Source organism: Myxocyprinus asiaticus, chromosome 29 (genome assembly GCF_019703515.2).
Source record: "Myxocyprinus asiaticus isolate MX2 ecotype Aquarium Trade chromosome 29, UBuf_Myxa_2, whole genome shotgun sequence".
NCBI lineage: Eukaryota > Metazoa > Chordata > Actinopteri > Cypriniformes > Catostomidae > Myxocyprinus > Myxocyprinus asiaticus.
In genome coordinates this window covers 40009479-40035302 of record NC_059372.1, presented here as the reverse complement: position 1 = coordinate 40035302, position 25824 = coordinate 40009479, and the positions used below count along the sequence as shown (strand labels likewise).

At 37.7% G+C, this 25824-nt stretch overlaps 1 protein-coding gene across 1 annotated transcript in view; it reads left to right on the top strand.

Annotated features, from left to right (window-relative positions):
- The window catches only part of LOC127419658 (dystrophin-like), a 375384-nt gene that overhangs the window by 94863 nt on the left and 254697 nt on the right, over positions 1-25824 (top strand). Inside the window, exons 10-20 of the mRNA XM_051661226.1 lie at positions 2841-3065; positions 12366-12547; positions 12634-12784; positions 14030-14149; positions 14721-14822; positions 16634-16741; positions 17321-17500; positions 21326-21504; positions 23709-23808; positions 24257-24344; positions 24431-24678. Of these exons, the coding sequence (XP_051517186.1) occupies positions 2841-3065; positions 12366-12547; positions 12634-12784; positions 14030-14149; positions 14721-14822; positions 16634-16741; positions 17321-17500; positions 21326-21504; positions 23709-23808; positions 24257-24344; positions 24431-24678 (1683 nt within the window). The remainder of the gene's footprint in view (positions 1-2840; positions 3066-12365; positions 12548-12633; positions 12785-14029; positions 14150-14720; positions 14823-16633; positions 16742-17320; positions 17501-21325; positions 21505-23708; positions 23809-24256; positions 24345-24430; positions 24679-25824) is intronic.

Below are 25824 nucleotides of genomic sequence, written 5' to 3'. Positions count from 1 at the left end.
CCAACCCGCTGAATGCTATTCTGAGATGCTATTCTTCTCATCACAGTTGTACAGAGCGGTTATCTGAGTTACCGTAGACTTTGTCAGTTTGAACCAGTCTGGCCATTCAACAATCCAACAATCATGTCACAGTCGAAATCACTGAGATCACATTTTTTCCCCATTCTGATGGTTGATGTGAACATTAACTGAAGCTCCTGACCCATATCTGCATGATTTTATGCACTGCACTGCTGCCACATGATTGGCTGATTAGATAATTGCATGAATGGTTGTTGGTACCAGATGGGCTGGTTTGAGTATTTCTGTAACTGCTGATCTCCTGGGATTTTCATGCACAGCAGTCTCTAGAATTTACTCAGAATGGTGCCAAAAACAAAAAAAAAAACATCCATTGAGTGGCAGTTCTGTGGATGGAAACGCCTTGTTGATGAGAGAGGTCAACAGAGAATGGCCAGAGTGACGGATCCTGAGAGGGAGTTTTAGGGCATGAGGGCTGGTGTGCAGGGTGGGTTGAGGTTTACATTCCTGTCAGAAAGTGAACGCTAACGTGAGGCATTGTGGCAGAAAACGCAGTGAGGCAATTAAACCAAAGCCGTGCTGGGTGCTTGCCACAGCTTGCTCTCAAAGCACTTCACTCATACAGTAATGTTGGCATGTTTGTGCATCTCCAGGAATAAGTGTAATCTATTTAAAAACAACTTCTGTGCAGAGGATATCATTGACATCAAAGTATTTTCAATTTACTAATGTACAAAATATTTATAGCATTCTCATTCAGCAGCATCAGTGCAAAGATATCAAATGTGGCATCACAATAAACTAACTAAATAAAAAAAACCAGGAACTGGCATACACCGTATCAGAAGGCAAAGTCTGGACTGACCTGTTTCCAGTAGGCTATACAAATATTATATCTACTCTTATTTCTACTTTGTTTTTTTTTTGTTTTTTTTTCTAAAATAATCTTTCTGAGGTAATAAGGTTTCTGTAGTTTGCATTTTGCATATAAAAATAGATTCTGTGCAAAGGGAGTGTGTGTGTTTCTTTGTATTTTCCCATGTGTATGTGTGTGAGGTGAGGGTTGGTTATATTTCACTGTTTTGAACTTATACATTTGTGCTATTTCAGTTTTTGCGTTCCATGGGAACTGAACCATTTCCTTACTGTAATTATAGTACTACCATTTGAAAGTTACTGTGGCACAACCATTATTTTGAAGCACGAGTACTGCAGTAGTCCTGTAGCACTGGTACCTTGGAGTATCCCATGGTTTGACCATTTGTTACTCTCACTGTACTGTGGTACTGCCATTGTTCTTTTTGTAAGGGTTGTCTGCTGTAAAGTTTTCTGTCAAACTCCCTGAGGTGGTGCCGCCCATGTGTGATGACACTGAATAGAGTTATTAATCTCAGCATCTTGCTATTTCTATTTTGCATATCTCTTTAAATTCCTTTTCTTGGGTGTGGCGCTGTATCCTTCCCCAGTTTCATTGAAGACAAATTCATTACCCGGTTCTGTCTGTTTATTATGCAGCACAATGGTGTTCACACCATGAAGATAAACCTGCCTGTATTACTGTCGCCCGCACACAATTACCTGTCGTTTAGTGTTTCACATCTATCAATGAGCTGTGACATTTCCGCCCTGGGTGTGTTGGGATGTAGGTCACCGCTTTTAGAAAAGCTGTCAGTTTTTAAGGCGTGGGCCCTAAACATTTGAGAATGTGAATAATATCACATGACCGGTTCTGTTATGATTTTACTCGCCGTGTTTAGTCAGCTGAGAACACGTGACAATAACAGTATTGTGTGAGTCTTAAGGTCCTGTGATTGGCCGAATTCAGTTCAGTAACACTTAGGTTAATGTTTAGAGTGTCTCAATGTTCGGGCATAATAGTTTTTCTCCATTACTCATTATGTGTGTTTGAAAAATAATAAAACAGCTCTTATATCATCTATCCATAGTGTCGGAGCTTGTAATAGTTTAATAGTTTTTCACAGGCCACACATCTCAGACATTTCTCTTGTGCATCTCACAAAAAATGTTAAGATCATAATTCACCCCAAAATCATTAGAAAAAAGTTAAAATAATTAAATAATATATACTGTGTGTGTGTGTGTGTGTGTGTGTGTGTGTGTGTGTATATATATATATATATATATATATATATATATATATATAGTGACCTTATTTTATTGATAATTAGGCATTTTTCCTTCATATTCCCATTTTGCATCTGGATGGTTTACTTTTGAGTTTGTAATTATTATTATGCTCATCTCTGTAATAAAGTTTTTTTCATTGTTGCAGTAAGAAATTACTGTAATAGATTATTTTATTTAAATGGCCATACATAGAAGGCAGTACTACAAATACTAGAATTAAGTATTTAAATAAAATAAAATAAAATTAAATCATTGATTTTTTTTTGTTGTTGTTGTTGACATTACACAGATTACAATTTGGAGGGGAAATGTTATAAAAATGTAGTAAAAAGAATTTCTCATGCAAAAATATCTTCAAATAGGCTTCATTTTCTTGAAGCTATATATATATATATATATATATATATATATATATATATATATATATATATATATATATATTATTATTATTATTATTTATTTTTTTTTACCTTCATTAACTTCAACCATTTGTTTTCAGTCTTATTTGAAGTGATACTATGCCTTGTAAAAAGGCATAGTATTTTGCCTGGAAAAAAGTAATGTGGTGAAATATGCGAAAGTGGGTATTGTCAAAACATTCTGAATTTTGACCTTCAACATTACAATTGTCATTCTGTCCGTGAACTGAACTGCTGTCTGATTTTGAGCAGGGATTGGCTGAAAAGGCAGTGGAGGCGGGCAGTGCACTGGCAAAGGTGCCCAGCACACTGACAGTGGTGGAGATGGAGGGAGAGATGGAGGTGAATCTGGACACGTATCAGATCACACTGGAGGAGGTTCTCACTTGGCTGCTGTCTGCTGAGGACGCAATGCACATGCAGGACGATGTGTCTGATGACGTCGAGGAGGTCAAAGAGCAGTTCCACACGCATGAGGTACACATGTGACACTGTATTTCCATCATTCAAGTTAATTCATACTTCTCTACCCAGTGTCAGGCCATATCTCTGTAGCCCAAATCTATACTTTCAACACAGATCAGCCTAAAGATTAAAATTCCAGCCTCTCTCAGAAGAGGTAAAGGAATAGATCACCCAAAATGATAATTGCGTTATTTATTTATCCTACTGTCACTCCAAATCGGACTTTCTTTCTACCGTGGAACACAAAAGGTGAATAAAAATAAATAAATCTCCACAGGGTTTATTCGCCATAATTTAAGTGAATAGTGACTGTTCTGTCGAGGTTGAAAAAGGGCAAAAAATACACCATGAAAACATATTGTTACTTTGAGGACTCAAAACTTCTTCCTAGTCCAAAAACAGCATTTATTGTAACTAAGCTGCAAACATGGCTTGTTCCAAACTTCCTTAACTTTAAGATAACACACAGATGAATACATTGAACAAATTAATGTCCACATTTACACATCAGTGACAACTATTGGGCAGTGCAATGCATAAAATCATGCAGATATGGGTCAGGAGCTTCAGTTAATATTCACATCAAACATTAGAATGGGGGAAAAAATGTGATCTCAGTGATTTGGAGCGTGGCATGATTTTTGGTTTTTGAAGTATTTCTGTAACTGCTGATCTCCTGGAATTTTCACACAAAACAGTCACTAGAATTTACTCCGAATGGTGCCAAAAACAAAAAACATCCAGTGAGCGGCAGTTCTGTGGACAGAAACGCCTTGATGATGAGAGAGGTAAATGGAGAATGGTCAGACTGGTTCAAGCTGACAGAAAGGCTATGGTAACTCAGATAACCCCTCTGTACAATTGTAGTGAGCAGAATAGCATCTCAGAATGCACAACATGTCGAACCTTGAGGCGGATGGGCTACAACAGCAGAAGACCACGTCAGGCACTTTATTAGGACCATAGTGTTACTAATAAAGTGCCAAGTGAGTGACTATATGCTGCCGATATATTGTGCACCCCTAACACAAATAATAATAGATGCATCTTCAGCTACAAAAATGGTGAAATAAACCTTTGCTTATTCTTTTTCTATTCTTTTTCTCTTCAACCTGAGAACACTTTAAATGTAAGTGTGCCCTGTCTTCAGATGATCTATGCTCTCCTCCTCCTCTTGGAGAAAATGCTCAGAACATGCCAGGAATTTGAGGAATTCTGTCAGACATAAGAGCCCGTACACATAAACTCACGCCTGAGTGACGGATCCTGAGAAGGAGTTTTAGGGCATGAGGGCTGGTGTGCAGGGCGGGTTGAGGTTTACATTCCTGTCAGAAAGTGAACGCTAATGTGAGGCATTGCTGCAGAAAACACAGTGAGGCAATTAAGCCAAAGCCGTGCTGGGTATATGCATTTACCTCTTTGTCCTTGCTGCGGTTCCACTTTAATCATCAAACACTGAAATAATACGCAGAATTGTATGTTGCATGATTTGTCCTTTAGGTTCTTTACCTGTTCTTGTTGTTTGGAAAAACTACACTGTGTTATTTTACACTTTTACGCACCCATACTCTCACGTCATAATTTGTTATGATTAACCTGTTGCAAGAAGTTTGATTCGGCTCTATGCTGATGTTCTGATGTTGCCATGGCCGTTACTATAGTGATTTAACCTGGAAATATGGTGACCCAGAAAACTGCCAGGTCAGATAGATTAGAAGACAAAGCAGAACACATGGTTGGCGTACAAGTGTACTGTACTTTATATATAATATGGGTCTTTTTTCAACTTCTGGCACTTTTAGCACTGTGAATTTTTCAGTCAGTGATTTTTCAAATCTGTGTACTAACAATGTCCAACAATGTATGCATATGCACCACAGGAGATTCATGTCATAGGAGAGTCATGAACATTCCCACTACAGTGCCATTTCCAGCACAACTCAAATTCTGTTTTGTGTTTAATAGAATTCTGTGGTGGAAATGACGCTGATGGAAAGGACATTTTTAATGTTTTTGAAATAAAATGGCAGCTTACTTTGTCATGCTTAAGTTAATTTCATTGCTAACATTTTATGTATCCTAAATACTATGTACTTAAAATGTACATACATGTTGTTGCATTGTAATTACATTTAAAGTACTTGCATTTAATTACATTTGTAGTTACACTGTTAACTTTACCCCTAACCATAACCCAACCCTTACCCCAAAACCTACCTCTAATCCCTTATCCTTACCCTAACCCTACCCTTACTCCTAAACCTATCCGTACCTCAACCTCAGTAGCAGCAAATGTGGATATTTTGCAGAACAACATGTAGTTACACAGTAAATACATAGTCTTGTATGTATTTGATGTTAGTACATAGTAGTTATGGCCCCCTAATATAAAGTGTGACCCGATTAAATCATTTTCACACTTTTTGCATAATTTAATCACAGCTTGATTTGAAGTAATATTTAGGTTGAATTTTCTTTGTTTTCTTCAAACATCACTTGTCTCATATTTCATCTCAAGCATGCTCACAAGCACTGGCACTATTGTGAACTTTGTTATTAAGTACATTAACTTCTGGAAAAAAGTGTCTGGAATAAGGTTAAAACAGTAAAGTGTATGCATAAAGGGCATTTGAAAAGTACCTAAAAATAAATGATGATGGCCTGCTAAAATATTTCCAGGTCTGTTTTAATGAGACCTTCAAATAAGACATTTTTTTTAAATTTGATCATTGTAATAAAAATCCACACCTGGGACATGAAATTGCCCGAAGTTGAAGAAACATCCGCATAGGGGAGTGTGGGATAAGATGTGTCAGTGGGTAAGATGTATCGGCCCTTTAATCTTGGAACTTTTGCACAATTTTAAGACCATATATTTATATTTAAGATCAGCAGTTACAGAAATACTCAAACCAGCCCGTCTGACACCAACAATCATCCATGCGATTATCTAATCAGTCGATCGTGTGGCTGCAGTGCATAAAATCATGCAGATATGGGTCAGGAGCTTCAGTTAACACCAGCAAACAGCTAAAGCAATGACCACATTTACATACACTTAAGAAAGCGGGTTATTCCAGGGTTTGTGCAGAAAGCGGCATTCTGAAACAGTATATAAACGAGAATGCTGATTTTCTTATGTTGTTTAAGGCATTGAGAGTAAGCAGTTTAACACACCTAGGTTTCTCATGGAGAAAGCTGCTTATGTGGTCATGTAAACACAAGCGGCGTTATAACAGGTTTTTGAAGAGTACGCATGTGCGTGAACAGACCCGACAACAAACGTCATAGGATGGAGCCCAACAAGTCAACAAAACATTTCTGGGAGTACAGTGGGAAAAGCACATACACTATAAACTATACCCATTTATAAACACCACTGTAAAATATTGACGGTCCCTCACGTTTGTGCTTATATATTGAGGGAATCTCGGAGATTTACGTAAAGGGAAACCGCACTATTCAAGGGCAAATCCGCTGCAGGTCGCGATAGAAAGAATCAAACACAGCAACAACTCTGGAATATCTGGAAATAAAGCGAAGCAACAGAGAATAAAATAGTGAAGTTTTCCTTGGACACCTTGTTTGTTATTTACACAAGTGTCATGGGGCAATTACGTTGCTGTGGAAAAAGCTGCTTACATGTAAACAAGAATGCTGCTTTCTCGCAGTACGCCGCTTTCTGGTGTCCATGTAAACGTAGTCAATGACTAAAATGGAGGACTTAAATAGAACCACTCTGAGGAGCATCTGAATTGGATTGGTAGACTTTCTTCAATGAAACACAAAAGGATAAATTCTGAACAATCTTCACGCAGCTCTTTTTATAAAACCACAGTTTATAGTGACCAAGGCTAAAAAATATTATACCGTGAAAAGAACCAAAAAAGTAGCCCATATGACTTAAACTACATCCAGATTAATCCGAATAAATTTTAAAATGCCGTTTTCATTTTCAAAACGCTCTCCAACCACACTGCCAAATTTCAAAAGTTTTTTTAAAAGTTGATTGTTCACACTGAAACATCGGAAAACGCTTAAATCCCCTTACTGCGCATTGTCCTCGTGTTTGTTTGCCGGACAACAGTTGCGAGGAAACTTCCCATCACCTTTGAAGGAATGCAATGTGAAGGTTGTACAAAGTAACATTTATCTTTAACAGCACTAGCAAAGTGAATAGCAGGCACAACAACACCGCTACGACATGGGCCGCCATCTTGATTGTTTTGGGTTAAATGGACCACATGACTGCGTCACATGACAACAAATACGTCAACGTTTTCGAATATCTCTGTTTTCCATTAGGGCTAGGTGATATAGCTAAAAAAAAATATATCTAGATATTTTTCACAATTTTGACAATATTCAATATATATTTCAATATTTTTGCATTTGCTATGGAATCATTTAAAAAGGTGGTTTTCTTTTGCCCCCATGATGAAGATATGATTTGGATAGAACAGCTATTGTTACAAAGTACATACAAAATGTTTACTGCAAAGTCAACACACCATTAAAACATTAATCTAGACATAGTGACCGCTTACTGCTTTTTACTAAATGAACTAAATTTAAATCATATTTATTTAAATGTACCAATAAAAATATGAAGAAAATGGTACAAAAAGTGTTTTCTTCCTTTATTTATTTATTTATTTATTTATTTATTTTTTTTGTAGACAGCATTTCAAGTACTATATTTTACACTGACATAAATGAACACAAGGCATAATGTTCAATCACGTTTAAATGTACTAATAGAACGATATGAAAAAAAGGTACAAATCAGGCATAGAAGCTTCTTTAGAGCAAATTACTTTAAATACCAGTACTACATTTTACACTGATGTAAATTAACACAAGGATTGATATTCAAATGAACCAAAATAACAATATGAAAAGAAAAGCAGAAAAATGCAATTTATCAGTTTCTTGTAGTGCATAGTACTTAAAGTACTACGTTTTTAACGTTTCTAGTAAATGAACACAAGGAATGTTCAATCATTTTTAAATGTAACAATATGAAGAGTGCAAAACAGCTACAAAAAGTGCTTTCTGTCAGATTCTATAGAGCAATGTAATTCACGTACTACATTTTACACTGTGCAACTGGGGTAAGCATTTTACACGTTTTTAGCTAAGAACACGAGTCTGTCAGCTGTTTCTGGTTTAAGAGATGCTCTGTGGTATGACACTATGTTTCCACTGGCACTAAAAACTCTCAGATGGGGAACTTGTTGCTGGAACACATAAGTACTTCTTGGCTAGTTTTGCAAATTTTGGGAAATTTTCCTCATGGATTCTCCACCACTGAAGTAAATTTGTTTCACTGTCAGCATTTGCAGATTGCAAGTAGCTTTCCAGTTCCTTCTCAATGGCCTCCCTCTGGGACAAAGCACTACAAGAAGATGATGATGCTGCCTCTTTAAAGAAGCTCCCCATTGACTTCTTTTACGGGCTGGTGGCTCAGGTGGAGCTTCTGCACTTGCTGTTGGTGTGGACACAACAGTGTCAGGTTCAAAATAGATGTTAGCAAGTAGGGACTCTAACTCGTCAACAGCTTGGGATTTCACCTCCTCAATTTTGTGGTCCTCAATATAAGTGGTTTTAAACCTTGGATCAGTGAGGGAGCAAATTTTCAACAGCCTGTTGGTCTCAGGATCAGAGTATTTGCCACTGAGGTACTCCAAAATAGAGCTATTGATTGATTTGGTGAGGTCAGTATCTTCCTCTTGAGGTGCAGGGTTGTTGGTGTTAAACAGAGAAAGCACAGGTCTGATACAGGAAACTGTCACATAGTCCTCACTGGACAAAGCATCAGTGAAATCTAGAAGGGACTGTAGAGCTTTGTGAACAGACTCCAGTACCTCAAGGTCATACCAGGTTGGAACCAAATGTCTTGTCTTTTTATCAGAGGCAGAGACGTTGGTTATGGCTGGTTCTTGCTCCAGGACTCGAGCAATCATTTGTTCCTTGGATCCCCACCTGGCAGGTGACTCTGTAATAAGATGGTGACTTGGTAGACTTGAGGTCCTTCTGGACATTGGAAAGTTCTCTTCTCCTTCTCCAGCTGTGTGAGAAGCTGGCCATAATTTTCTTGCACACACTAATACTGCGTTCAATGCGGGAATCCCTCATGCTTCTCTCTGTGAAAATATTTTGAAAAAAGGATACAATCTGTATTTTGTATACAGTCAATTTCCTATAACCAGTTTATCCCCGAAGGCCACAGGCGGCCTTTGTTTTCAATTGTTTACATTTAGCACATGTGTTTAGTATCGCTTTATAAAGTAATCTGTTCAACCAGTACACCATTTAAAAGATCTAAGGCTGCAGATTCCTTCCAATGAAAGCACTGATCAATCTAAATGACTTTCAGCTGATGATTTCTTATTTTGTGTAAAGAGTGCACAATAGACAGCACAACAAACAAACAGGAAGTCCGTACCTTTTTTTTGTTATAGCAGTGTAGATTTTGATCCAGCAATTATGACATCTGTCGGTTTTGACTGCAATAGTCCATTACACGACATCCATAGTAAATCTTTGGCCAAAAACATGCAAACTTGTATAAAAATCCATAGAACTTCCATTGTTTACATCATGAAATCGGTAAACACGATGACGTCATCCTTTTTATTCGACAAACTATGCGCGTCTAACGTGCTCTTCGATAAAACAAACTGTATAAATGCGTTTAGTAGAGTGTCTGGAACAGAAGTATTGAACCCCTGATGTTTTCTGAATAAAACTAGCTTCATAGATTTACAAAATAGCGCATGAGAACAGCTGTTTCCGATGACGTCTGTTCATGCATAGGCAAATATGTTTGGTTAAAAGAAATCTACCAGTAGCCCTCTACAGGGTTTTAATTTATGAGGAAATGTAACCAATGAAATGACGAATACGGCAATATGTGTGTGGTAAAAGTTTGCATACATTATCACGTCATTTCATAAGTGAGAACACTTCTCATTGGAAGATTCAAACGTGCACGCCCTGTCGCCTTGACAACGCTGGGTGTTCTGAAAGGCACACAGACAAGCACTTAGATAATGGCTTACAGAAAGCTCATTTTTGCTAGTATCACTTTCAAATTTGAAACACAGCTTGGTAGGGCTTTAGCCTGTTGTGTTTTTAGGTGTCTATCCCACAGCATTTTGTATTTATTTCATAATAAGTGTGAAATATGATTTTTTTTCTTTTGTGTTTGCACTTTATCTCTGTGTTAGTAACAGATTGAGTAATTTTGAAGATTTCATAGTAAAGTCTCAAGTGTTAGCTTTCTAAAGATACTTGATTATGTGTGCAGTCAGAGGGACTCAAAACCTTTTATTTTGGGTATGTCATTTACCCCGTTCCTCACCAAAGTTAAGTGAGGTAACAGGCTAACTTTGTTATGGTCCAAACCATTCCACAAATTAAGTGTGAAACCAAAGCCTACTCCATGCTTTTTCCCTGACACACACACACACACACACACTTTGGAAATGTATTCAACTGCAGTTTCAATTTACATAAAATTACTCATTTTGAAACACTTACCAACAGCAGGATGAAGGCGATGCCAGAAACATTGCAGCCTTGTCCACTTATTCAACTCAACCGCTTTGACAATATTGCTCCTGTTGTCAGTTGAGATGCATGCTTGCTGCTCCTCTCTCAAATTCCAAGACGCAAGTGCATCACGTAATCCATCTGCTATGACTTCACCCATGTGTTCATCGGGAAAGTAACTGGTTTGCAGACAAGTGGATTTAAGCTCCCAGCCATCAATAAAATGTATAGTTAGACTGAGGTAGGGTTCGCAGGTTATGCTCATCCACATGTAGGAAGTGGTCACGAATTGCGTTATCCGAGATAACTTTCGTGACAGCTGTTCGCAAACTTTAAAATACAGTTTCGGGAGTGCTTCCTGAGCAAAGTATCTACGACACGGCAAATTATATCGGGGGTCGATTGTCTTTAGCAGCCACTTGAACATGATTTTTTCCACAGTACTGACCGGTATCATATCTTTGGCTATGTGAAACGTAACCGCTGATATAATTTCTTCCCACTTCTTACTATTTTTCGCATATGGCACACCACAGGAGAATGATTCAACCAGCTCTGTTTGCTTTGGGATGGAAGGCCTACCAGATTTTTCAGCAGAAGAAGAGGCTGAGGCAAGTGATGGCCCGCTGAGTTTCATGCATTCCTCGTACGCCACAGGATGCTGCTTGAGGTGGTGAAAGAGATTGGTTATGCTACCAAACTTTGTGGCAATCTTCTTACATAGCTTGCAAAAGACTGTATTTTGTTCAGTATCTGTTTCCTTAAAGCCAAACCATCCCCATATTACAGATGTTACATTCTTTTTGGGGACTAAATCATCATCTCCTCCTGTGCCTCTTTCCACAACTGTGTCGCTTGCTGTTGCTATTTTGCTAATGATGTGTAAACAGACCCTCCCCCATCAGTACATCTCTTGTCTTAAAGCTGTCGTACTCGTAAGACGAAAAGGGAGAGTGAAATTGGCCTACTTGTGCCATTTTAGAAAACTAAGCTTAACTTTTAACACTAGCGCGATATTAGTGATATTCCCTAATTTTATATCATCAGCAAAATGTTCACGATAATATTGCTAATATTCGTATTATCACCCAGCCTTATTTCCTATGTACACAGTACAACTCTACGATGGTGTTTTCAAATTTATTCACTTGGTAGAGCATTTTCGAAAAGCTCTGTTTTCACTGGACAAAAATCGCCATCTGAGTGTGAATGGAAGGCCAAAACGTAGCGAAATTAATGCATTTTCAAAAGGAAAATGAATTAGTGTGGACTTGGCCTTATATGGAATTTTTATGTCCAACAGATTTGTGTGAGGAACAGACTGGATTTTAAGTCATTCTTCACTGAAAATCTTTTCCTCTGCTATAGCTTTCAAAACATTCCTTTTAAACATGTAACTGTTTGAAAAGATCTGTTTAGAGGGCATTGAACAGTCTAAAGCTGTGTTCAGACCGAAACATGTTCTTGTGCTAAAAAAAAAAAAAAACTAGACACAGCACAACTCAAATAAAAGAATGCCGGTGTCTCAAATGTTCTTTTAAAAGTTTATGGTTTTTTGCATCTAAAAAATGCAGCAATCCTGTGCAAAACACTGAAAAAACAGCTGGACGCAGCACAAAAATCAAAGTTGTCCATCCAGTGACATAGAAAAATAGCAGAGACGAACACTAAAATGTGTTTGGTGTGAACGGTCCTTTAATCTAATTATGTCTGTGTAGTTTTCCTAGTTATTAATGTATCATTTTGGCCCCACAGGCCTTCATGATGGAGTTGACGGCGCACCAGAGCAGTGTGGGCAACGTCTTGCAGGCGGGAAACCAGCTGATCACTCAGGGCAACCTCAGTGAGGAAGAGGAGATGGAGATCCGAGAGCAGATGACCCTGCTGAATGCACGCTGGGAAAGCCTGCGGGTGGACAGTATGGACCGCCAGTCCAGGTGCAGACACATTCCTGTCAAACTCCCGTTTCATTAGTGTACACATCTTCAATATATCATTTCTGTTGTCATTCCTCCATCTTCAGACTTCATGAAGTTCTCATGGACCTTCAACAACAGCAGCTCCAGCAGCTCTCCGATTGGCTGACACAGACCGAGGGGCGGATCCGTAAAATGGAAACAGAGCCAATAGCAGGAGGCATGGAGGGATATGTGTCTCAGATAGAGCAGCACAAAGTAAGGGAGACATTTTATTGGTCCGTTTAAAGATACCATTCTCATTGGATGCTAGTGGGGATCTGAGAAGTTAATGAATTACTTAAAGTCATAATCTCTGTGTGTGTGCATAACTTTGTGTGCGTGCATGACTTTCTGATTCCAATGAGAATTTATCATGACTACTGAAAGGAGAGAGAGAGATTGAGTGGCTGAGTGAGAAATGAATGAATGAGCAAATCAGCACACGCCCTAGCGAATAGGAGACAAACACGACCTCAGCGTGTTTGTTCAGCTAGCGGAAAACACACACACAGTCTCACAGGGACGGTACCAGAGCACCCAAGCTGTTTCACACTATTTATGGAGACAGGCACTTGGACACTTTCATACTTAGTACAGAACCTCAGTCACAAATTTCAGATCCACCCTAAAATCTACTACAATCATACATAGGATAAGCGGCTATAGAAGATGGATGGATGTTTATTTTATCCTGATTTAAATGAGTATTCCGGGTTCAATACAAGTAAAGCTCAATCTACATAATTTGTGGCATGATATTGATTACCAAAAAAAAACAAACAAAAAAAAAACAAATGACTCGTCCCTTCTCTTCTTTAAAAAAAGCAAAAATCGAAGTTACAGTGAGGCACTTACAGTGGAAGTGAATGTAAACATTAAAATGCTCACTGTTTAAAAGTATAGCCACAAGATGGAAACAATATGCATGTTAACATAATTTTAGTGTGATAAAAATCGCTTACTAAACTTTTCTGTGTAAAGTTATGTTCAATTTTACAACTTCATTGACATGAAGACGCAATGCCATAAACCCTAAAACAACGATTTAAACAACTGTACAGCTTAACAAATACGTTTTAACAGAATAATTAATATAAGTGCTTTTATATAATTATAAACTTCACATATCTGCCTTTAAACCCTCTAAAAATTGGCCCCATTCACTTACATTGTGAGTGCCTCACTGTAACCTTGAAGGAAGATTCTAAATAATTTTTGTGGTAATCAACACAATGCCACAAATGCTGTCGATTGAGCTTAACTTCTACTGCACCTGAAATATTCCTTTAAAAACCATTGTATTACAAAAATGACTGTAAAAGTATGAATACTAAAGATTTGTGAGCACATGAAGCAACATAACAATTATAATGTAATAAACAATGTAATAAAACTACAGTGTGCTTGGACCATCCCTTTACGTTTAACCTTTAACCTTTGTTCTCTTTGTTACATCGTCAGATGTTGCAGAATGACCTAGAGGTGGAACAGGTGAAGGTGAACTCTCTTACACACATGGTGGTGGTTGTGGATGAGAACAGTGGTGAGAGCGCCACCGCTGCCCTGGAAGACCAACTGCAGGTAGATTACAACTCACATTTATAACCTGCTAGAGTCTGCTTTAGGATCAGTTTTACTATTTATATGATGATGATTTAGGATACACTGGTCTTAGAAGTCTTAATTAGATGTCTATTTAATTGTCTTACATTGAGAATCATTGTCCACATATGCCTGGGATGGAATTGAGACCTTTTGTCCTTTTATGGTCATGTCCACAATGATAGGGTGTTGTGGGCAGGTGCCAGGGCTATGCTCCCCAAGTCTCTATAATATTCTTACTCGGGTCCCACCTTCAACGAAAGTCTGTTGGATTTTTTTGCCTACGTGTGATGACTTAGAAAAGAATCGGCACACCTCTCCTCAACAAGTGGATTCCAGCTTTTTCCATGGATTTACTGAATTCTCCTCTTAGGAATGAAATCTATTAATGTTGGACGCAGTGCCAAGGCTGAGAATTCAGTGGATGAAGTGCAGTCAGAATCTTGGAACTGGACAGACATTTGATACTCCCAGTGCTGAGAGAATGGCCATTGAAAGTGTGTGTAAAGTCATTAAGTGAATAAATTTGTTTTCCTGCTGTTCCTCACAGTCACTGGGAGAGCGCTGGGCGGCGGTGTGTCGCTGGACAGAAGAGCGCTGGAACAAACTTGAGGAAATTCAGCTGGTGTGGCAGCGACTACTCGACGACCAGGTGAGATCTGAGATTAGAGATGTGCATTTTGGTCATTTTGACTACTTAAGTGTGGATAACTCAAAAGGTTACTCTGAGAGATGAAGCGAGTTCCGTATGTGCTGTTTTTTATTTTTGTTGGCCTATGTAGAAATGCATCAGTCAAGAATCTTTGGCCATCATATTTTGATGCACGATATATTGGAGGCCGATATATTATTGGTCAGTGTGCGTATACAGGAAATATGTCACGCCGCTCTGTGAGGATCATTTGAACATGTATGCACAGTGTCACATTGTTTTTGGGGCTCTTTTTAATCTGGATCACCTGCGGTAAGTACGCTACTTTATGCTGTTTTCCATATTCTGTTTCATGAAGTAACACACAAAAATGTCCAGTTTTAAAGGGTTTAAAAAAATAAATAAATAAAATATGTCGAACTAAATCATTATCGGTTGTCAGTATTGGCCCAGAAATTGCATATCATTGCATCCCTATTTTCAACTTCTTGCAACATAAGTGTTGTGTCTGTTCAATTTAGTGTCTTGGTGTTACACATTCTGCAATGCGTTGTTGAGCATTGGTGCCCCAGACGGAAAGTCACCATGTACAGTGCTAATGCAAATTGTCCCCCCTTTAACCTCTGGGATGCAAGTTACCACAACAAAATGCCACTATAACAAATAATACAATTAGAAATGAGAGCCTATTTTGGCTATTTGCATGTCATTATTACTGGACTTTGAATGATTTGAGATGTTTTGAAGCCACGCAATTAATGTGTTTTCATGATTGAACATTGATGTCTCTTTCAATTACTCGGGTACTTTTACCCATCCTTACTTGAACTGCATTAATTTCATAATCCTGAAGTTACTATAGTCACACTTCTAGAAAATGATGTGCCTCAAGGCTAGGTATTAGGACATTTTGTGTTGTGTCTCTTGGAGGTGGGTGACTTGAGTGACATGACTTTACTTGAGTCTGACTCGATTTGCGAATTTCAGGACTTGTGACTTGCTTGATTTAATTACTGGACTTGACTTTGAGTCGAGGACCAATGACTCGAGACTTGAAGTGGATGACTCAGCAATGACTTGAATTTTTTTATGTTATGTGCATTTATGACAGATAATAAAATACTGTCTAAAAGTATACAGTATATTATTGCAACAACAATGAATTGATACAAAAACTGTAAACGACAGAACAACTCATCCAGGGGTTGCTTTAACCAAAAATTATCTGTCATTTACTGATTTAAAACAAAAAACATTAACCAATAATTCTGAATACCGTTTGTCATTTGACAGATAACTCATTGAGACTTCCACATGTGTGACTTGCTCCTACCTCTGGCTTGGACTGTGTGTTCATAGAATGCATCTGAGTGTCAGGTTGCTCTTTTAACAGATCAGACTGCATTTTGAGAGACTGAGAGATTGAATTATGGGTGGTTATGACCTGCAGACACCATTACCATTGACCCAGAACATCATTAGTGTCGAGTGCACAAGACCTTGTTCTCCCATGTCGCCTGTCTACACCACTTCCATCAGTCTGTGGTCATACTGCTAAACTGATCCATGGCGTAATCATGCACTTTTATCTGTGATAAATTTAGAGTAAATTGGTGCCGTTTTACACTTGATGTCAAAGGGTTCGGTGATGAGAATTGAAGCAGATATTAAGAAGAGACTTAAAGGGATAGATCACATTGAAATGAAAATTCTGTCATGTTGTTCCGGACCTGAATGACTTTCTTTCCTTACTTTAATTGCATCTTCTTTTTTTTTTTTTTTTTTTTTATTTTGTCTTCCTTTCCATTCAGAGTTTGTTTGGATCCTGGCTGGCAGAGAAGGAAAAGGCCTTAAGTGAAGCTCAGACCAGTGATTTCAAAGACCCCAGTGAAATAAACGCCAGTGTCCGCAGATTAGCCGTGAGTAGACAAACACGCAGTGATTACTCAAAGTAAAACATTTTGTAGTTTAAGCTACTAACCTGTAGTTTAGGGTGTACTGAATGTTCCAAGAACTATATTACAGGGAACATACAGCATTATGGTCATATTTAGGCCATCTCACAAATAATCTCCTAGTCAACCGCTACTTTTTCCTGAAAGGTGATGTGTGTAATGTTTTTAGGTGTTAAAATTTTCTTTCTCCTATCAAATTTTCATATGCAGAGACAAGTTAGAAAGAAGTTTATAGGTTGAGTCCCCTGAAAAGTGTAAACACTGTGACTCTGTGGCACTATCAAAATATACAATAGCTCCATTTGTTTGAGCATACTGACTGATGTCAACATCTGGCTTAACAAATGGCATGGGAGTTTGGTGTGGGACTATCAGTGTCTCCAACCAATGGAAAACACAGAGTGTTTGGGAACAATTATTAGTTTTGCAATTCATTTTGGTGCCTCTAGAGGCACAAAGATTACACACTTCACCTCTAAAGCCTTTCTGTTCCTTTTTAACATTGTAAGAGCGTCACTGTTTTGACCTTTGACCCTATGGCAGAGTCTTAAAGAGGACATGGCACAGAAGCGAAGGACCCTGAGTGCTCTGTCAGATGCTGGACAGGACGTGATGTATCTGTTGAACAGTCCAGCCGCAGCTCAGAAGATCAAGTCTGAAACAGACGGGCTGACCCAACGCTGGGACAACCTGGTCCAGAAACTGGAGGACTGCTCCAGTCAGGTCAGAGACATGATTCGATCTTTTTTCTTCTGTGGAACACACAGCAATATATATATATATATATATATATTTTTATCGCTCCTGTCCTTACAATGAAAGCATTTAGTTATTAGGGGATGTCAAGCTCCCTAAGAGAAAGGGAGAAAAAGTCCAAATGACTTTTGTGCTATATTCCAAGTGTTCTGGAGATATATGATAGCATTGTGGGAAGAACATACTGAAATTTAAGTCGTTATTCGCTGAATCTTCATCTCTTCTGCTGTTCTCAAATCTCATTTGTGTTCACATATATTTATAAAATGTGTGATGATATGTCATGCCAGTTTTTATGTCAGTGGTTCTCGTTTGAAAATGCAGAAGCATGATTTTCAGTGAATAAAGACTTTCGTTTTGCTCCGTTCCTCACACAAAGCTACTGTATGACTACAGAAGACTTGGAATATAGAAGACTTGAAATACCAATTTTAAATTGCAGCACCCCAGTTTTCTCTATGGACAAGAGGTCGACCATTAATGGGTTTTGCCGATACGATAACTAAGATGGTGGAAAAGGCAGATAACCAGTTAATCGGCCAATAGTATTTTTATTTTATTTTTATTGATTTATAGAATGTTAAAAAACAATTCTTAGTTTTTCATTACTATGACAGGCATAGAGGCTACAAGATTTCAAAATGAATAAAATCCTGAAGGCAGTTTATAGTGCAACCAAAATCCCAAAAATGACCAGAAAAAAAATTACGATTTTGTCCATAACATTGAACTTTTAACTATAAACAAGCCTGAAATACACCAGGGACGTTTATTTTGGAATGACAGAGACTTGGCTCTGTTTCAATGCTCTATACACAAGTATTTACCAAATTATGCTTTTTATAGCCTATATAACTAACAAAATATGGGTTGAAGTGAAGTGAGTATACAGTAGAGCCCGACCAATATGGGATTTTTGAGATCGATTGTGATTTTAGAGAGGGAAAATTCACATCTGATATGGTGACCGATATAGTTAATTTTTTGAGCTGGAATGAAAACACAGCTTTTGCACTGATATGACTATGCAAAGGTACTCAGGAGGCTGCTTTCTTAAATATTTTTATTAAAGAATATTTGACATTATTATTATACATTGTCAACAAATTCTAGAAATGAACACTGAAAAAATAAAGAATAAATAAAAAATACAATAAATAGCTAAATAAACATCAGTACTGTATGTTTAGTATCAGTCAAATGCTGACCGTTAAAATAAAGAATAAATAAAAATACAATAGAGCTAAATAAACATCAGTACTGTATGTTTAGTATCAGTCAAATGTTGACCATTAAAATAAAGAATAAATAAAAATAAAATAAAGAGCTAAATAAACACCAGTACTGTGTTTAGTATCAGTCAAATGCTGACCATTAAAATAAAGAATAAATAAAAATACAATAAATTGCTAAATAAACATCAATACTGTATGTTCAGTATCAGTCAAATGCTGACCATTAAAATAAAGAATAAATAAAAATAAAATAAAGAGCTAAATAAACATCAGTACTGTTTAGTATGTCAATTGCTGACCATTTAAATAAAGAATAATTAAAAATACAATAAATAGCTAAATAAACATCAGTACTGTATGTTTAGTATAAGTCAATTGCTGACCATTTAAATAAAGAATAAATAAAAATACAATAAATAGCTAAATAAACATCAGTACTGTTTATTATCAGTCAATTGCTGACCATTTAAATAAAGAATAAATAAAAATAAATAGCTAAATAAACATCAGTTCTGTTTAGTATCAGTCAAATGCTGACTATATTAATGCTGCCAATCAATTAGGGGCAGGTTGTAAAACAAGAAGCATTTACACCTGCCGAGACAAGAGAAAACCAGCGGCAGCGGTGTTACACCGTATTCTGCTATACAAGTTCAGGGGAAACTTTCAACGGTGGAAAACTAGACTTTTAAATATTACATTTTGTAAATGCAAAGACTGGAATTGTTTGGTTGAAGGGGTACCAAACTGTGAATCCTGAACAAAACAGTTTGGTGACTACATGTTTACATATTAGCTTCCACTCAGCTGACAACAATGAAAGTAGCTACGTGATTAGCTATAAGCTCTTTGTCACGGAGAGTAAAAGATGGACTTTATTTACTTTCCAGCACTGTGTCTCACCAACAAGGTAACAACGTAGTGTGAAATTAACACTCAACAGACACAAACGGTAAACATATACTCCGATACCGATATATCGGTGAAAGGCTAATATATCAGTCGGGCACTAGTATACAGTAAATGAATATTGTCAATGATGAAAGCTTAAGGGACAGCAAATCCCCAGAATGTGTCAGTGATTGTTTTGTATATATATATATATATATATATATATATATATATATATATATATATATATATATATATATACACTATATTGCCAAAAGTATTCGCTCACCCATCCAAATAATTGAATTCAGTGTTCCAATCACTTCCATGGCCACAGGCGTATAAAATGAAGCACCTAGGCATGCAGACTGCTTCTACAAACATTTGTGAAAGAATGGGCCGCTCTCAGGAGCTCAGTGAATTCCAGCGTGGTGCTGTGATAGGATGCCACCTGTGCAACAAGTCCAGTCGTGAAATTTCCTCGCTACTAAATATTCCACAGTCAACTGTCAGTGGTATTATAACAAAGTGGAAGCGATTGGGAATGACAGCAACTCAGCCACGAAGTGGTAGGCCACGTAAAATGACAGAGCGGGGTCAGCGGATGCTGAGGCGCATAGCGAGTCAATCACTACAGACCTCCAAAGTTCATGTGGCCTTCAGATTAGCTCAAGAACAGTGCGTAGAGAGCTTCATGGAATGGGTTTCCATGGCCGAGCAGCTGCATCCAAGCCATACATCACCAAGTGCAATGCAAAGCGTCGGATGCAGTGGTGTAAAGCACGCCGCCACTGGACTCTAGAGCAGTGGAGACGCGTTCTCTGGAGTGACGAATCACGCTTCTCCATCTGGCAATCTGATGGACGAGTCTGGGTTTGGCAGTTGCCAGGAGAACGGTACTTGTCTGACTGCATTGTGCCAACTGTGAAGTTTGGTGGAGGGGGATTATGGTGTGGGGTTGTTTTTCAGGAGCTGGGCTTGGCCCCTTAGTTCCAGTGAAAGGAACTCTGAATGCTTCAGCATACCAAGAGATTTTGGACAATTCCATGCTCCCAACTTTGTGGGAACAGTTTGGGGATGGCCCCTTCCTGTTCCAACATGACTGCGCACCAGTGCACAAAGCAAGGTCCATAAAGACATGGATGAGCGAGTTTGGTGTGGAAGAACTTGACTGGCCTGCACAGAGTCCTGACCTCAACCCGATAGAGCACCTTTGGGATGAATTAGAGCGAAGACTGCGAGCCAGGCCTTCTCGTCCAACATCAGTGTCTGACCTCACAAATGCGCTTCTGGAAGAATGGTCAAAAATTCCCATAAACACACTCCTATACCTTGTGGAAAGCCTTCCCAGAAGAGTTGAAGCTGTTATAGCTGCAAAGGGTGGGCCGACGTCATATTAAACCCTATGGATTAAGAATGGGATGTCACTTAAGTTCATATGCGTCTAAAGGCAGATGAGCGAATACTTTTGGCAATATAGTGTATATATATATATATATATATATATATATATATATATATATATATATATATATATATATATATCATCATAGATTTTTGCAGATAAGCGATTGTTCCAAAATTGTTACCGATTAATTGGTTAAACCGATATATCGGTCTGTCTCTAGTATGAACATTCATTCCAAATTTGTGTTTTGTTGTCTAGGTTACTGAGGCGGTGTCTGTTACCAGGGGGTCCCAGGTACAGGAAAAGGTTGTCATGGAGACGATCACAACAGTAACGACGCGGATGGAGCAGACTTTCACCAGCAGCGACCGGGAGTTAACGCCACCAGCCCCACCAAAACGGCGACATCTAGATACAGACGGCGAGCTCAGGAGGCTGTAAGTGCGCACCAGTGTGTCTTCCCTGTAGAAAATCTAAAAATCTCTTGAACTTGATGGCATTAAATGCACTTTACAGTGGCTCCAAAAAGTATTTGAACACTTATGCCACACACAGAAATTGATCAATGTTATTGTATTAGATAATGAAATGTCAATGTGCTTTTCTTGCAAGGAAAGATTTACAAATTTTTCAAGCAAAATTTTGTCATCAAATGTAATTACATTCAGACATTTTTAAAGGGGTCATATCATGAGGATAAATTGTCCTTGATATTTTGACATATAAGAAGTTTTTCTACTATAAAAATCTACTGTAAATTTCAGAACTCAAAACTTAATCCCCAATGCAATAAAAGCATTTTTTGAAACCAAGTTGCAAAAACGCCACATTCTCTACTTCCACGACTTCCCTACATCATTTGCAGGCTCATTAATTCATGACCCGCATCATCAACATTAATAACATTAAAAACATCAACACCTACTTTTACATCAACGCACCTTTGGCCCCGCCCACTCGTGGTTCAGTTCGTAAACTGAGAGAGGACAAACAAGGCCTACTGTGGCCTAACTATTCCTGAACACCAAAGGGGACCCATCTGGACTATTTTCAATTATTTTTGTATTTATATCAACATGCACAGACAGACGTCTATGACCGCTTGATACATATCTTGCGCTGCTTTTAAAAGATGTGGTGTCAAGTTACAACTCTGAAGAGGAGAATCTATTCTCTGTCATTCAGCTGCTGCTTCTTGCTGTTTTGAGCACAAACGCATCATTTACGTGTTCTTTCGCCCATCTGCACTATTTGTAATTGTTGGTGTATGAAAACATACACTGGATGGATGTCATTGGCCATTTGGCTGTGTTTCCGGCGATGTGAATTTCAGTGCAGAATGATACTAGAAACTGGATGTGTGTGCGTCTAGTTTACACCGTGCTTTGGATTATGTATGTGCGTCATGTGGATTTCTTTAGCTTATTTCAGTGTGGATTGCATGTTTTTTCGGCTGTCAGCGTGGATTACTTGTGAACAGTCATAAAACGATTCAAGTTTTGCAAAGGAACTGTTATTGAAAGATGAGCCAGTTAAAACACTTGGACCCGATGCAAAACAGCAAGTAAGCCATTTAATTCATGAATATTTCAAATGTCATGACAGTTTGATAGTTTATGGTACTGACACACTGTTTACACTGGACGCGTCGACACGAACTTTCTAAACTGTTTATTTGTGTTGTTGGCAGTAGTAGCACCAGCGTGTGCAGCACAAAATGAAACGGGACATCTGTTTACTGTCGGTGCAACACGACATGCCACAACGGACACTTTCATGGTAGACAGCATCATTGATTATAATGGGTTCTATTGCTTTTGACGTGACTCAAGCGTCTGGTGTAGACAGGGTGAGTGTTAACAGTTGTGCTTCAGATGAACAGTTTAATATATTCAGATGCAATGTGTTGGATGTGCGTTATGTGTAAACCCTGAAATGTAGTTTTATTATATTGTGGGGCTGTTCATTCTCTTCAGATTGAGTTTCAAATATGGCTGATTTCGAAGGGCTGCACAATGTTAGCACTCCAGAACAGTGGGTGTTTACTTTGAAGTTTTAAGAAGGCACTTCAGGCAGAGGGCCAGAGACAGGGGCGAAAATTCATATATTACAAAATTATGACTGTTTTAATGAACCGTGTGATGAGGAGGGCGTGGCCGGGCCGTGATGGAGCACTGCCGTCCACTGTAACAGAATAAGGATGGGCAAGGAGGAGGCGGGAACCGGCTTAACAGTCAACATAAAGTTTTAATGCAAAGCTCAACATAAAACAAACATAAACCATAACACAACCACACACACACAATGTGGCCGCGTGCATCTCTCTCTCTTGACCCGGCGTCTCCGGCTGCCCCTTATCTCGCTCTCCCACTGATCAGCAGATTTAGCACCGGCTGTGCTCCATCACGGCCCAGCCACACCCTCCTCCTCGTCACACTCCGTCACTAACATTATCAGTGGACCTAAGGGAAGATAATACAACTATACAAAATTTCATAAAGAGCAGAGAAAAGTTCATGACCCCTTTAAGTATGACATTAGTGTCTATATCCTTTTTGAGGTCACTGTACATTAAAACACACACACACACATATTTCCCATATGTGAACTGTGATGAGATGTTTATGTTTGTTTTTTTTAGAGCTGAAATAGATGTTCCCGAGCTTTTATCCCGACTGACTGAATGGAAATCATCTGCATTAGCTGCAAGAGACTCATCTGATCTGAAAGGCAAACTACAGGTGACAAATACATACATAATAATTTATGCCACCAATTACTCACCCTCATGTCATTCTAAACCTATGTGAGTTTCTTTCTTCCATTGAACACAAAAGGAGATATTTTTAAGGAATGTCCAAGCTGCTCTTTTCTGTAAAAGGAAAACTAATGGAGACAGGCTGTCGAGCTCCAAAAATTACAAAAAAGCACCATAAAGGTATCATAAAAGTATTCCAAATGACTAGGACTATACCACAAGAGTCATATGGGCTACTTTTATGGTGCATCTTGGACAAGAACTGGTTGGACAGTCTGCAAAACATCTCTTTGTGTTTCACTGAAGAAGGTAAGTCATATGGGTTTGGGACAAGATGAGGGTAAGTAAATGATGACTGAATTTTCATTTTTTTGGTGAACTATTACTTCAATATTTGATTTTACTGAATATTTTCATATGGTTTTTTGTAGGCTATGGAGGTGGGGCTTGCTGAGAGGGAGGGGCCACTGAAAGAGGTGGTGCAGAAAGGAGAAAATATGATTGAACAGCTGGAGAAAGGTATGGATTTATGGACTTTAATTCCTCAAGATTGAGTAGAATGATGGTTCTCCTACTGACGTAATGTACACATCTCTGTTGTGTAGAGGGTCTGTCCACAGATGAGGCTCATTCCAGTCTGGACTTAGTGAATAAGGAATGGGAGGGCTGTCAGAACTTGATGCAGGATCTGAGGAACCGAGCTCAAGTTCTTGATCGTCTGCCAGCGGTTCTCTCAGGATGGAAGGCTGTAGATGGAGTTCTTCAGGAGCAGGAGAAATGGTTGATCTCCACTGAAGGGTTTAGAGCAAAAGATGACCAGCAGGACCTGCAGACACTCAAAAATGAGTGTGAGGTCAGTCAAATATCACAATTCAAGTACTTCAATGCTGTTCTCAGATCAAATGTAAAGAGAATCCAACTTTAATTGAAATGTTTAAGTAGACATGTATTGAAATTTCCACCACAGGTTTTTTTTCTTTGTTAATATTTTAAAAAACCTGCATGTAAACATGTAACATAATATGTAAAACATTGTAATATTTAAACTGAAAATAGCCCAAAGTCATCCAAAAGCAAAATAAATCAATTAGACATTATATTTTGGTTAAAGAAAATGAAGCCGGCTGTTATTATTCTTTTACACTATTTTGCGTTGTGACTTTTTATAACAATTTAGTACATTTCCCCTCAACTTCTCAATGTAGTGAAAAACAAACAAACAAAAAAAAACTAAAACATTTAAATTGAAAGTATTTAAACATCTTGTTAGTATTTGTTGTATTGTCTTTAATTTGAACGTTTTGATAATAATAAATATATATATATTACAAGTATTTTTTTTTTAGAACAATAGGTTTGATTGTGATGAATTGTGATAGAAATAAAGTCTTAACTGTCCTAAAAATATACTTTTTTTTTTTTTTTTTTTTATGCAACATCTAATTTCTTTTTCATTTCTTTTGATTTTGGGGTGAACTATGACCTGGACTTTTATAATATTTTTAGGAAGAATGTAATGTAATAGTAATAATAATAATAATAAAAAATAAATAAAAAAAAAAACATAAATTTAAACTAAAAAAGCCCAAAGTCAAAAAAGAGAGGAAACAAGAAATTATATTTTGATTAAAGAAAATGCAGCCTATTTTTAAAAGTATTTTTCTATTACACAATTTTTATGCCAGCTAATTACATTTTCCCTCTAAATTCTGATTATGCTAAAAAAATTGTACAGTATTTATCATTGGTTAATTTTATAGTATCATGGTAGTATTTGTTGTACTACCATTAATTAATGATCATTTAATTAATATATTGAAGCACTTTTACTGTAAAAATGTAAAATATTTGGACACATTACAGTGAATATTTGGGGGGTTTGTGTGTCATTATGTTCCTTAAATAAGATTCATTTTATTTATGCAAAATATAATTTCTCATTTATTTCTTTTGATTTTGGGGTCAAGTACTGTATAACCTGGAAAGGCTTATTTATTTA